A 15,487-nucleotide genomic window follows, 5' to 3' on the forward strand; every position below is an offset into this window, starting at 1 on the left:
TAAAATGACGAAATGTGACACAACATTTTAGTTAACTGAAATGAAAATTTTAAAAAAGGGAAAAAAAGAAAATAACTAACTGAAACTGTACTTACAAATCTAACAGAAAATATATTTGGTTTTATTTTTGGTCAATTTGTTCAAATGTATCAACACAACAAGAATGAAGATGTACTGATGCATATGAGATTTGGATGTTCATATGACTGTGAGTTACTACTACTGTATTACCCAATATCTATTCTGAACTTCTTAAATCTTGCCCCTGACAAATACTGAAAGTGAAACTTAATACTGGAACTAATGAAAACTAATAAACATTTTTAAAGTATTCAAATGAAATTCCGTAACACACATTATAGTATACACACTATCAAGAATAGCAACAGTAATTGATTCATGAGAACCAACAATGGAGTGAGTGGAAGTTCAAAGCATACTGTAGGGTATATAGGCTTATATAGCCCACACATGTCTCCTGAGGTGTGTGTCCAAGGTTGCACACTAACACATAGGCACACACAGACAGAGACACACAATTCTCAGACTCAAACACAGACATAGTCAAACTGGTTTGCCTGGTGCTATGTCAACGCAGCACCTCACAATACTCTCGAGTATTCTTGGAAGGGATACCGTGAGCCCTGAGCTGGTTCTTCAACTTACTTGTTTTGATGTTTTGGACTCACTAAACACAGACTTCAGTCATCAACACAGTGACAATTCACCACGATAAAATGTGTTCTCTGTTTTAGTTTCTGCACCAGATCAAATGGCACATTTCAGTTCAGTTCAGGAAAGGAACAGCACCTTTCAAATTACGTTCTTTAGGAAACTCACACTTTCAAATTAGTTTTTCTCCTCACCCACAGTTAATTTATAGTTAACTGAATAGACTGATCAACCAATATTTGTGCTATTCTATGACCAAAGCTACACATCAGCCTGACACTTACGGTACACAAAAACACCATTGGCTTTTGGGGTACTTTTATTATGACTCCTTAAAAAATGTACTGTATATGGGCGACCCGTTTTAATCTGCCCACGATCCATATGTGGGTCCTGAGCCAACCTCTTTGGAAAACACAGCGATATGACATGCAGTAAGCCTCAGGTATTACTCACATATCCTACCTAGATTATATTAATACCATTTCGCTCCTCTCTGATGAAAGGGTGTCTTAGAAAAGTTAACATTCCATGTTTGTAGAAGATATTGTTGTCAGACTGATGCAGTAAGCAAAAATGAATGCTTAGATAATTAGGAAATCCCTGGAAGCAATTAAAAACATAAAAGCAAAGTGCAGAAATAGCAGATTACTGTTCTGAGCAAAACGGCACCTCTATGTCTGTGCCTGTATAAATTAGAGCGTTAACAGGACAGTTCACCTAAAATCGCCTGCTGCCATCTTATGTTAATAAAAGGGTATTACAGTACATTAAATATCATTCAAACTCTATTAGTCATTACTTGCTTAACCACTAATATCCTATATACATTGTTGACCAGGTTTTTTTCCCCGTAAAAATAGCTGATTTACAAGCTCAGGCCCATTATGACATGCTGAATGAATAGGGATGCTAGGGTGCATGTGGTTATATACTTTCCCACTCTTTAATTCTCTGTCTGTATTTGCTCCCTCACCCCCCTTTCTCTCCCTCCCTCCCTCCCTCTCCCTCTCTCTCTCTCAGTGAGTTGGAGGGCTACGTGGAGCATTTGAAACGGGAGTCTGCATCCAGTCCTACACAGCCGTCAGTCACCTTGAGGGATGTGGAGGAGGGAGCCGTCAATCTCAGGAGGGTCGGCGAGGCCCTGGCTGCACTCAAAAGTCAGTTGTCTTTGTATTTTTCAGTGTTTGCATTGTTGTTTACTTTTTATTGCGGGGCTGCTATAACCAGTGGTGGAAAGTAACTAAGTATATTTACTTATAAGTAAGTATAGTATAAGTATAAGTACTGTACTTAAGTACAATTTTGGGGTATTTGTACTTTACTTGAGTATTTCCAATTTCCAATACTTTTACTTCTACTTTTTAGATTTTGATCATTATTACAAAACATACATTAACCACTTCAACCCTGTATACATTTCGGCCATTTGAAAATAGCCGATCTACAAGCTCACAATGCGTCGCGATGCGACGCATTGTGAGCTTGTAGATCGGCTATTTTCAAAAGATTTTTATACATTTGAAAACGTGAAATGGGACATTCTGCGTAATGAGCACTTTCTACTTTTGGTACTTTAAGTACATTTTGATACCAATACTTTTGTACTTTTACTTTTAAGTAAATGTTTTATTCTGGACTTTTACTTGTAACAGAGTATTTCTAAATTGCAGTATTGATACTTTTACTTAAGTAAAACATTGGAGTACTATTTCCACCACTGGCTATAACTGCTGAAATGTTTTTCTTTTTCTTTTATGGCATTGACGACTCGACTCAAGGAATGCGAGTTGACGTCACACCAGAGCTCACAGCTGCGTGTCTGCTGTAGAAAAGCCACTCATGGATTAAAGTTCTCCGTCGTGGCGACGGATTTCCGTCGTGAGGATTTTTTAGGGGTCATTTACGAGATCTGTGCAGATCTGCAAAAAAAAAAAAAAAGTGGGTGGGGGGGTATGTGTATATGCCCGCGGTGTCAATGACATGACCGAAGTCATCAAAATGTAGCCTACTTGCTATTCAAAATGATCTCCAAATTACAAAGCATCCACCATCCCATAGAATTAAAAAATAATCCATCGCCAGCGATAAATATCAGCTGCTCAGAGTGCTGCGTTGGTGCTGCGTCACAACCCCTGTAACCCGACACCGTGTTTAGCCCTCAGCAATATACTTAGCTGTGTGGCGGTGTCGTGCGCGGTAAATAGCAGACCTACAAGCTCACAACAGGTCACGAACGGTACGCGTTGTGAGCTTGTAGATCTGCTATGTTTACGGCATGCATTAAGTGCTCCATTCCCAACGCTCACAACGCATCACGAACGGGACGCGTTGTGAGCTTGTAGATCTGCTATTTTTACGGCATGAAATGTTAGTTGTGTTAGTTGTGCTCCGTTCATTCTGACTTAAAGTAGCACGGATTTACCGCTGAAGTTATGGATTTTACTCTGTATGGATGGTGGCAGTGTCCAAACGATGAAATCACAGGAACAATGGAATACACTGTTGTTTTTAATCGAAAGTGGATTACACCACGTAACAGGTAGGATATAATTATTTGTTGCAGGGAAGGGAGCAGTAATTGACAATAAACGTATGCTTAGCTTACGTTCACTTGCATTAAAATAAGCAGCGGAACAATTGCTATGTTTGCCAATCAGAGAGGATTTATTTGTCACTCACAAAAAAATCACCCATACAGGTGTCAATGCCAAAACTCTGGGCGGTGTTTCATTTGTGACGGTATCATGATTGGTTTTCAAGGCAGGAGGCGGGGAGGTTTATCCACCATGCATTGCACTGTTGTGTTTATACTCCCACCTGTGGTAGCGCCGTACCGGTCAGTCGAGCATAAATCATGGAGGCGTTGGTTGTGAATGAAGGCTCTGATGTGACTGTCATTGACAGCAAACTTTAACAACAAACCGTGACTAGCAGTGTTAGTCAAATCACTGGTTCTCAACCTGTGTGTCGGGACCCACAAGGCCCAGGGGGGTCCCCACGTAATTTTTTTGTTTGGGGGGGGTCCCCAGATGACAGTAAAGTGACCATTTTTTTAAAGACCTTTTTAATACAAAAAAAAGAAGGAAGAAATGAAATATAAAATAGCATTACTGCATGAAAAGTAATCAACAAACAATACTATAGGAAATTGTAATTTGTGAAAATAGCTGATCTACAAGCTCACAACACATCATATCTCGGCATGTTGGGAGTTTGTAGATCGGCTATTTTTACTCTTATAGTGTGACACTCTTGTATGATGAAGTAGGGCAGTGGTTCCCATACTTTTTAATTTCATGGACCCCCAGTTTAATAAGCATTAGGCCACGGACCCCCATGTGATACCTCTTTGCTATCTCTGGGACCCCAATCTATACTAAGAAATCCTAACTCTGAGAGTGTACAAATGGAACACTCTCATAGTTAAAGTCATGTAACTCCTCAAGGACCCAGGGGCGTCACAGGGGGGGTGTAAGTGGGACTGAGTTAATAGGGCCCCCCCCCCCCAAAAAAAAAGAGGAAAAAAAAAGTATTTTTTTGGTCTTTTTTAAAGAAAAAAAATCATAGGGGGGCCCACAGTGAATCCTTGTCCCCAGGGCCCAGAATTTGGTGCTACGCCCCTGCAAGGACCCCTGGGGGTCCCCGGACCCCAGTTTGAGAACCGCTGAAGTAAGGCATTCATTTATGAAAAAACATAAAGTTGAAATATGGAAATACAAGGTTTCGGCCTGACAGCGAAGATATATATATGATTTAATCATTTGCATTTATCCATCAAAACATTATGTTTATTTGTATTTATTCATTTCCTTCACTTGCTGACGTGCTGCTGCGCAACAGGGCAGATATCCGCCAGGCCAGGTGGCCCTACCCAGGCCCATGAAATTCATAGGCAGTCTACAGTAGCCAATTAGAATGAAATCTGCTAAAACTGACTCATACACTAATACAGAACCATATATAGGCAAAATATTGTCTCTGACTCTCTGTCGGTTGGGAAAACTGTTTACCTTTTATTTTAAAACAATTTCTAATGGTGAAAAAAGCCAATCTACGAGCTATAATTATTAAAAATTAAGAAATACTATATATTTTAAATAGTGAAAAATACAGAAAATAGGGGAAAATACATAAAATCTCTAATCTGTGATTCTAATGTGATTAATGTGACCCCTAGTGAAGTCCAGGGCTGAATGTGACAAATATTGAGACAAATAGGCTATAACCCAATACATAATTTTATGAAATAAATGGGTTATATTTTACAGATACAGTAGTTACACTATTCTTGTACTATATTACAATTAAATCATCCTTAACCTTCAAGTTAAATTCATTATTTCCGTGGACTTAAAAAAATCTTCGTTTTATTTGATGGCCTTCTTTTTGATTGGCCTTTATTACAGGCCCTACCAGCCTGTAGGGGGAGGTAGAGAGTCACATTATAATACCAGCCTGTAGGGGGAGGTAGAGAGTAACATATTATAATACCAGCCTGTAAGGGGAGGTAGAGAGTAAAATTATAATACCAGCCTGTAGGGGGAGGTAGAGAGTAACATTATAATACCAGCCTGTAAGGGGAGGTAGAGTGTAACATTATAATACCAGCCTGTAGGTGGAGGTAGAGAGTCACATTATAATACCAGCCTGTAGGGGGAGGTAGAGAGTAACATATTATAATACCAGCCTGTAGGGGGAGGTAGAGAGTAACATAGTATAATACCAGTCTGTAGGGGGAGGTAGAGAGTAACATATTATAATACCAGCCTGTAGAGGGAGGTAGAGAGTAACATATTATAATACCAGCCTGTAGGGGGAGGTAGAGAGTAACATATTATAATACCAGCCTGTAGGGGGAGGTAGAGAGTAACATAGTATAATACCAGTCTGTAGGGGGAGGTAGAGAGTAACATATTATAATACCAGCCTGTAGAGGGAGGTAGAGAGTAACATATTATAATACCAGCCTGTAGGGGGAGGTAGAGAGTAACATAGTATAATACCAGCCTGTAGGGGGAGGTAGAGAGTAACATAGTATAATACCAGCCTGTAGGGGGAGGTAGAGAGTAACATAGTATAATACCAGCCTGTAGGGGGAGGTAGAGAGTAACATATTATAATACCAGCCTGTAGGGGGAGATAGAGAGTAACATAGTATAATACCAGTCTGTAGGGGGAGGTAGAGAGTAACATATTATAATACCAGCCTGTAGAGGGAGGTAGAGAGTAACATATTATAATACCAGCCTGTAGGGGGAGGTAGAGAGTAACATTATAATACCAGCCTGTAGGGGGAGGTAGAGAGTAACATATTATAATACCAGCCTGTAGGGGGAGGTAGAGAGTAACATAGTATAATACCAGTCTGTAGGGGGAGGTAGAGAGTAACATATTATAATACCAGCCTTTATTATTTATTAAAAAAAAATTCGCCGCCCGACAGTTAAAGTCTCACTCTTAGAAATTTCTGAAAGTTGGCAGCCCTGTCCCTGTCTTATTCTAGGACAGGGGTAAATTATAGTGATGGGCATATCGATACTTGTATCGATATATCGATCGATTGTCTGAATATCGTTTGGTATCGATACTTAAAAAAAATAAACGATACTTTTTCATGTACTTCCGGTTTATCTCAATTTCCGGTTCCGGTACTTCCGTTTCCGGTTTATCGCAATGTCCGGTTCCGGTATGGCAATTTCCGGTCCCGTTTCCGGTTTGATTCTGTTTCCGGTTCCGGTATCGGTATCGGTATCGGAAAATCGCCCCCAAAAATATCGGTATCGAATTGAAGAAATGTGGTATCGGCCCATCACTATAAACCGATGCAAGGTTCGGGGGTTTCCCCTTTCACAACGTCCCCCCCCCCCCCGGTCTGACAATGATTTTCAGGCACCCCCCCCCCATCTAAAAATCCTTTTCAGTCTTGGGATTTTTTCTGGCTTTAATCCCTGAGCCACTAAAAAAAATAAAAAATAAAAAAATATATATATATGTTTTAATAGAATAATCGACTTTGATGTACAGTGGTCGAATAGTGGTTTGATAGTCGAATATTCGATTATTCTGTTAATGCCCTAATACACATACACATACACATACACATACACATTAACTTACACGTTAACCCATTCAATTCGGGAACGCATCTCTGTCATTTTAAGATTTATTTGGCTATTCAAAAATAGCAGCTATACAAGCATATATACATTTACTCACTATGAGCTTGTAGATCTACAAAAAAAAAAAATGTGAACATTTGTGCAAATCTTTGAATATATACATTTTAAAGCAAACATTTGTAACTCAAATCTTTGCTTCTTCGCTTGAAAAATATATATATTCAAAGATTTTCACACATTTTCACAACTTTTCAAAAATAGGAGATCTACGAGCTCATAGCGTGGCACTATGAGCTTGTATATCTGCTATTTTTTGAATAGACAAAGAAATCTAAAATGACAGAGATGCGTTCCCGGATTGAATGGAGTTAAATATTCAGTCAATTCTATTTTACAAGTAAAAGTATAAAATATGTTACAAAATGACATAAGCAAAATGTAACGGTCTCTTTCTCACCCCTCATTGCATTCCTGTCTTTTCCTACATCTATCCCTCCCTCCTTCACCCTGCCCCGTCCATACCCACCCCCCCACACCCCCCCCCCCCCAATCCTTCCATCCCTCCTTCTTGCCGTCCCTCCTTCTCCTCTACAGGTGAGTTTCCAGAGTTGCAGCTGAAGATGCGTTCGGTGTTGCGGGTGGAGGTGGAGGCTGTGCGTTTCCTCAAGGAGGAGCCTCACAGGATGGACAGCATGTTGAAGAGGGTCAAAGCCCTCACAGAGGCCCTCAGTGGCCTCCGCAGGTAAACACACACACACACGCGACTGTTGGTTTAGCGCCGCTTACGCTGCGCTCACACTAAAGCCTGAGTTATACTTGGTTGCGCATCGTGTTGCGCACCGAAAATAGCTGATCTACAAGCTCACGTTGCTAGCTTTGGAAAAAATGGACTTGCAGGGCGAATCTATGGCACTTGCTACTTTTATTTTTTATCGTCTTCACATTTTTCAATGTTGTTCAACTCGTTTAAGCAACATCTGGGGACTTAAAGAAAATGTTTATTAGTAGTAGTCATCATCATACATGAGTCATGACATCATGTCATGGTGATATCATAGTCTTGGGAACATTAAAATGGGTTCCAAAATGATTGAATATAAACATGTTGAATAAATCATTAACTGGTGGTAGTTCAGCCGCCTGAAAGGATAAATGTGGACAGTTATTCCACCCGTATTTACCCGTAATATAGAATGGAAAAACTATTCCTACATATCTGCCTCCACACAACACTCGTTTCCTGCAAATATTTGTAGTATTTTAAGATTTGTGTTGCACAGCTCAGGAAACTGTGGACAGTCTGGACACACAATGAAATTGGTCACCATAAACAAGGTCAAAATTAAAACAGTTTAAACTCCATGGAAACTTTTAGCAATGCGATCATAGATGCTCTATTAATACATGTGTATTGTTGCTGAGTCTGACACATTACTGCCATGTTCCGCTGTTTTGACCCTGCTCAAGTGCAAGCAGGGTCCCCTCACCCTCATGCGGCAGCACGCTGCAGTAGCAAGCGCTGAGGGTGCTTGTGAATGTATAGATTAAAAAAAAAAAAATGTAAAAAAACACTGTAAATCCCATCCTCACAATCTCTGTTCTCCACCTTTCAAACCCCCCTCTTCAGGTATGTGTCAGAGAGCCACCCCCACCTCCCCGTGTCCACCACCTCTGCCAGACCAGTCCCAGGGGAGCCCCTGGAGGCCTGGGAACGAGAACAGGGTCTTACCAGGAGCCTGACTCCCCAAAACTCCCCCAAGCCCCAACCTCGATCCTCCGTCAGGCCGCCTCTCGTCAGCCCCGTGCCCTCTGGGCCACGGGCTGAAGGCAGGTTGGCGGGACCAGCCTCTCCCATCATGCCTCACCATGTGCGAACCGCGGCGGCCGTCATCCAGTCGTGCAACCACCACCCGAGCCCACCGCTGACCCCCACCCATGGGCGAGACTCCCCCTCTGTGGCCAAGGTATTTGATTAAATATATATTTTGTGTTCAGACAAGACACTAACACAATTAACAAAACCAACGACTAAAAAACAAACAAAACAACAACAAGGCCAAGGTATTTCCGATCGGCTATCAATGAAAGCCGCTTGTGTATTAGATTTGGCATCAGTCCGTCACATTATTGTAGTGGTGTAGACTACTGGTCCCACTGCGCCTTGTATATGAATATCCTCTGGGTAATAAACACGAGTCAGTCATTTTAAAACACAGCATTAAATAGAAAATACAAGTCAAGTCCCAGCCATTTCATCAATAAGCATTCACTGTCAGGAAATATTTCACTGGTGTTGTGTTGGCCTGTCACAACTATTACTGCTATCTCCACTGATCTACTATTTCCACTGTTAATGTTTTCTTAAAAGTATAAAGTTATTAAATATGTCAGTCATTTCTTTGTAGGCTATATTTAGATTATTTGTCATATCTGCCCTGTGCAACTTCAAAGCCTAAAAGCCAAACAGAAATGGATTTTTTAATTCATATGTTCCGGTGTTCAACGACAAAAACACAATTAAATCGTCAATCGCAATTATTTGCATGACAATTCATCGTCAACGTGCAATTTCATAATATAATGGTGACAGCCCTAGTGTTGTGTTGGCTGTGCAAAGGTGAGCCCACGTAGCAGAGAGAACAGCCCTGCCCTGCAGAAGAGGAAGCCCTCTGCAGACTGCTGCACAGAGCCAGCAGATAGCCAGACCACACTGACTTCAGCAGAAGACACTAGCGTCAACAAGCACACAGTGACAGACACTGAGGTCAGTGTTCACTATGTTACCGTGCACTGTGCAGTAGAATCCTTAGTGATAATTTAGCTCTGAGAATGTACAAAGGGAACTAAAAAGACAGTATGGGTCCGGTTCCACTTGTACACACTCAGACTAGAGTTACAAATTAAAGCAATAAACCACAAGAGGCTGTAGTTGTAAACCACGGCCTCGTAAACCACGTGACATATTGCTTTTCTAAAAGGGTTACCAACACTGCAACAGGAAATTCATAGGCATATCCCAATTAAAACAGTTTTAACATCAATTTAAATACAAGAAAGTAGTCCCTGCGACTGCCTCCACAAACAAGTACATTGCTGTGCAAATGCATGGAAGGTACAGAGTATACCCTTTGTGGTATCTGCCTTGTTTTAAAGTGATTTGTAAAACGTTGCACACATACACGGTATTACATCCATGGAACATTACAGCGAATATTGTAAACAAATGTTGACGGAGTGATACTGATGCATGCAGAACTAGGTGTGTTTATTGAGTATTTTACAATGTGACAAAAAAATTCTAGCAGTGGAACTATCAGTTTTAGAAGGATTAAAAACGGTGTTTTTTACTTTGACAGATATTTGAATTGTCTTGTTTGTATGATTTAGTTAAACATTTCTCCACTAAGGCTGTCTGTCTATCTGTCTGTCTGTCTGTGTTTCTCTTCCACAGTCTACAGTGAGACAATCTCCAGAGGGGAACCAGAGTGAGGCGACACCACACCAAACCATCCACAATGACGCCGACATCAGTGAACCTGAACCAACTCCAACCACAGCCTCTCCTCGGCCTCCCCTCAACACCACCAGCAGCACCAGCAGTACCACCACCCCCATCACCACCCCCATCACCACCCCCAGCACCACCGCCAGCACTACCAGCACAGACTTTGAGCAGATCCTCCAAGAAGCCCAGGCCAGCCTGATGAGCTCCATTCCAGACCTGGAGGTTTCAGTCACAGGAGAGGATCCCTCCCCTCCTCCCCTTCTTCCTCCTTCCTCCTCCGGAAGTGACACAGAGCCAGAGCCCACCTCGGACCATACTCAGCAAGGTATCATTTTATAATACGATTGATTGATTGATTGATTGATTGATTGATTGATTGATTGATTGATTGATTGATTGATACTATGACATTTGTTGTGATTGGTTGTAGGGTGTACATACTACTATAATCCTACCATAAATCCTACCACTACTGTATAAAATGAAGGCTGGGGGCTCACCGGGTAGAGCGCAGGCTCAGTCCTGGGTTTGAATCCAACCTGACGCTCTTTGCTGTGTGTGTGTGTGTACTTTACTAAAGTAGTTTGGCTATTTTCACAATACGTATATGTGGAACCGAGTCAAACTAAATGTAAATGCCTACAATTCCAAGTGCTTGTCTGGGTGGGGTGGCCTAATACCTGGAACGCATCTGTGTCACTTTAGATTTCTTTGGCTATTCAAAAATAGCAGATATACAAGCTCATAGCGCGGCACCGAGTGCCGCGCTATGAGCTTGTATATCTGCTATTTTTGAAAAAATCGTGAAAAAATATATTTTATATTTTTTTCAAAAAACTGTTGGGATTTAGAAAACATTTTTAAGAATCGCCTCAGGTCTTAATGGGTTAAAAGTTTGGGGACCCTTGCTCTACTCTGTACCTCCTGAGCCACTGTCACGCACAACACGTCGGGGTTGCAACGCGTTTGCCGAATGTTCTTCTATTTCTCGCAAAATTGTTCTTCTGTTTTTGCCTAATGTTATTCTATTTCCCGCCAAAATGTTCACCTATAGTTCCAGGGGAGCAGCCCAGCACTGAGACCAAAGAGCAGCCCCTGGAGTCATGGACGTCATCAGACCCTCTGGAGGAGGACGCTCCCAAGCTGCCTGATGAGGTGGACGCCCCCCAGTCCAAACCCTCTATCCAAGGTCAGCTACTAGCTTTAAATAAAGACAAAAAAGACCTTCACTCAAACACACGTTCAGCTCCTTGGTTACTTTGTGTCGTTCATGGCATTCTAGAGTATACAGACGACACAGTCAAATACTAAACAAACCCTACATACTTTGTTTTGCACGTCAAATGGCAGAAATACCCGATCTACAAGCTCACAGCGCGTATACGACGAGATGCGTTTTGAGCTTGTAGATCTGCTGTTTTTCTTTTGGTTCAAAAATAGCAAAAAGTAGCTGATCTACAAGCTGGCAGATCTGCTACTTTTGATACTTTTGTGTGACGCTGTAGTATGATCAAGTAGGACATTAACCCATTAAGACCTGGAACTGTGCCATTTTTAGATTTGAGCTAAAAAGCATTATTTTACACTTTGGGCTATTCAAAAATAGCAGATATACAAGCTCATAGCGCGGCACCGAGTGCCGCGCTACGAGCTTGTAGATCTGCTATTTTTGAAAATTCGTGAAAATGTGTGCAAATCTTTCAATATATATATTTTTAAAGCGAACATTTTTAACTCAAATCTTTGCTTCTGGGGGGTTCCTGGAACAAAATATTTTGATGGGGGTCCGCGGCCAAATACATATAATTTTGGGGGTCCTTGACATGAAAAAGATTGAGCACCACTGATATAGAAACATACTTTTTCCAGAATACTGTTGAAATTTAGGAGACATGTAGAATCGGCTTCAGGTCTCAATGGGTGAATTTACGGGAAAAAACAAGTAAACAAGTAAAAATATGGAGATGAGAGGTTTCTGCCAGACAGCCAACAGAGATATATTTTGCGGTGTGTCTTCTTCTTCAGCCCCAGTAGAAGTGTCTCAGCCTGCCGTGGCCCCTGCGGAGGCCCCTGCCGTGGAGCCCTCCTCGGTCCCCCCAGGCGCTGAGCGGGCCGGCAGGCCGCTTGTGGAGAAACCCCGCCGGCCCAGTGTGGAGAGAGAGCGCCGGCAGAGTCCTGACAAGGCTGGGAAGTCTCCGCCTCCTCCGCCACCACGCAGGTACTGCAGGTTGATCAGTCGAGTCCCATCAAACCTCTTGCTAGAGGAGTGGTTCTCAAACTTTTGAATTTCAAGGACCCCCATAACTCTGAGTGTGTACAAAGGCAACCAAATGGACCCTTATGAGTCAATTTGGTTCAGTTACAGACCTTTAAGGGACTATTTAGAACTGTCTCAAGGAATATATATATATATATATATGTGTTATCTTCATAATAAACTATCATAATTGTAATAATATTACATTTACAATACAATCATTACAGCTGTTGTCTTCTGGTAGGTTCTACCCTGCCAGCCCAGGTCTCACCACAGGAAGGTCAGGAGAGGTCATCTTCACCAGAAAAGACCCTGTTGGTGCTCAGGTGTGTGTGTGTGTGTGTGTGTGTGTGTGTGTGTGTGTGTGTGTGTGTGTGTGTGTGTGTGTGTGTGTGTGTGTGTGTGTGTGTGTGTGTGTGTGTGTGTGTGTGTGTGTGTGTGTGTGTGTGTGTGTGTGTGTGTGTGTGTGTGTGTGTGTGTGTGGGTGGGTGGGTGGGTGGGTGGGTGGGCGGGCGGGCGGGCATGCGGGCATGCACAGTTACATACTGCAGTACTTCACCAAGCCGGCTGGGCTTGATCAAGGTCCCAGATTTTGGGGGATAAGAGGAACTAGTTTAATAAAATTCCTGTGGTGTTATTGGATTTCCGTTTCCTCCTCAAACTTTGATGTTACATCCCACAGAAGAAGTGCAAATCAACAACAAAGGAAACATTTTAATCAATCATCTTTGCACTTCCTGTTGATATTTTTTAAATGACTCACTGCCATCAGATCTCTTCTTCTTTAGTAAAATAGCCAAATACAAATATTATTTGTATTTCATATATTCTTGACCGCAGAGAGCAACCTACCTTGTCACGTTCCTTGTACCATACATGTTAACATAATCCACCAATAAGCTGTTTCTCATAAACGGTTTCTAAATTGAATTGATTACAGCTGAAAGCATGGGCAAAATCAATTGCAAAATGTTTGATGTATGTGGAAAAATGTAGTTTAAGAACATTTTTGAAGAATCTTGAAAGTGTGAGAACTACTGGTTTAGAAGGCATTTGTAGTATCGGCCTCAGGTCTTAATGGGTTAAATAGTATTTTTTTGTCTGTTTGTCCCCAGGATGAGGAAGAGAAGGAGGCAGTCGTGACTCCCCAGCACAAACCCCTACGGCAGCCCCCAGAGGTCAAACCCAAGCCTCCGAACCCCCACTCGCTCTCAGCCACAGCCACAGCCACAGCCCCGGCCCCGGCCCCAGCCCCAGCCGCGGCCCCGGACCCCAGCCCCGCCTCTGTCCCTGCGACAGAATCGTCCGACACGGAGGAAGACGAAGAAGAAGAAGAGGAGGAGGAAGAGGAGGATGACATGTTCATGAAGGAACTGCAGGTAGGTGTATTCATGGAGCACAGCTACACTAACTTCTCTGACCTTCAGATAAAACCGATATAATCAAATCAATAACCTGGTGGAAGCTACCAGACTAATCCCGTCTCTTAACCCATTTAGACCTGAGGCCGATTCTAAAAACGTTTTTGGAAAAACTTCTATTTTTGATTCAAATTATAATTTTGTTGCTATATATTCTTGTTGTGGGGTGGAAAAAGTCCCAAAACTGTTCCTTTTTTATTATTAATAAAAATTAAAAAAATAGTGAAAATAGCCGATCTATAAGCACACAACGCGGCGTTGAGTGCTTGTAGATCTGCTATTTTCACTATTTTTGTGTGACACTCTTGTGTGATGAAGTAGGGCTTTAATTTACAAAAAAAAAAACATATACATTTGAAACTTTCTGCCCGACAGTGACGATATATAGTAACAACCAAAATGACACAGATGCCTTCCCGGATTGAAAGGTATAACAAAGTATAGGCTTTCCAGGTCTAAATGGATTAATTTAACTCGGAGAGCTAAGAAAATGGACTGACAATCTTTTCTATGTGGGTCCATACACCCTCCGAGTTAAATTCACTCTTGGGATTTTGCCGTCTGACGGAAGTGCTCTAGGGTGAACGTGGATATAAAAAACACAACTGGGAGACGTTGGAGGAAAGCAGGTCATTAAGAGTGTCTCTGGGTATAACATCATCAGGCTTCCATCTCAAACCCTCCGTTCAAAGTGCCCCCCACAACACACATTTTCCAACACACTTATGCCGCATTGTATTCTCTGTCATACGATGGTGTCCCGCGCCGAAAATAGCACGATCTACGAGCCCTCAGTGCGTCGCAATGTGACGCGTCGTGGGCTCGTAGATCAGCTATTTTCGGCACAGGACACCGTCGTACAACTAAGTATAAATCAGGCTTCCGATTATGATTCCGCATTCTCACACATCAGACTTCTGTGACCTTGTGACCTGAAACATTTGTCACATACTAAGTGCTAAAGAGCCGTTCACCCCCCAAGCATACTACAACTATAACTATAAACTAAAGATATTGTTTGAAAAATCGTTCTTACTTAAGTGGATTGTAGAGTCTGCACCACAGCTATAATGAAGACAATGGTGAACGATACAGTTACAGTTATCGTTATAGTTATAGTGCCTGGTGTGATCAGACCTTTACTGTTAATGAAACTCCAGAGGTTTCGATGTTCAGTAACTAAATGAACGCAGATGCAAACGAGGAACAGCTTGTGCCGAGAACTAGCAAAGGACAGAACCTCAACCCCGCCACGCTCCCAGTGACTTTTGCCCCCTTTGACCCCTTCTCAACCAGGTGTTTCAGCAGTGCACTTTGAGGGAAATAGGGAGCAGATGTGTGGTTGACCTCTCAGCCTCTGACCCACAGAGCCGAGAGATTGACCCCAAGGTAAAGACAGGCAATCTGTTAACCGCGCCCAAGCCTTCACAGCTGAATTTAAACTATAAAATAAATCATTAACAAAATCCCTAATAGTATAAAACTAACAAAATCACTAACAAAATTCTAA

General features: G+C 42.0%; 1 protein-coding gene across 5 annotated transcripts in view; it reads left to right on the forward strand.

Annotated features, from left to right (window-relative positions):
• The window catches only part of LOC308093269 (uncharacterized protein), a 94,635-nt gene that overhangs the window by 69,269 nt on the left and 9,879 nt on the right, over positions 1-15,487 (forward strand). For 3 of the 5 annotated variants that reach the window (XM_080439542.1, XM_080439545.1, XM_080439546.1), the window contains 10 exons: positions 1,696-1,832; positions 7,389-7,536; positions 8,422-8,758; positions 9,412-9,558; positions 10,246-10,624; positions 11,354-11,488; positions 12,325-12,517; positions 12,801-12,882; positions 13,672-13,935; positions 15,274-15,366. In XM_080439542.1, the coding sequence (XP_080295668.1) occupies positions 1,696-1,832; positions 7,389-7,536; positions 8,422-8,758; positions 9,412-9,558; positions 10,246-10,624; positions 11,354-11,488; positions 12,325-12,517; positions 12,801-12,882; positions 13,672-13,935; positions 15,274-15,366 (1,915 nt within the window). The remainder of the gene's footprint in view (positions 1-1,695; positions 1,833-7,388; positions 7,537-8,421; positions 8,759-9,411; positions 9,559-10,245; positions 10,625-11,353; positions 11,489-12,324; positions 12,518-12,800; positions 12,883-13,671; positions 13,936-15,273; positions 15,367-15,487) is intronic. The other 2 variants (XM_080439543.1, XM_080439544.1) reach the window with 2 other exon arrangements.

This window comes from Gymnoscopelus braueri, assembly GCF_963280865.1.
Source record: "Gymnoscopelus braueri genome assembly, chromosome: 10".
NCBI lineage: Eukaryota > Metazoa > Chordata > Actinopteri > Myctophiformes > Myctophidae > Gymnoscopelus > Gymnoscopelus braueri.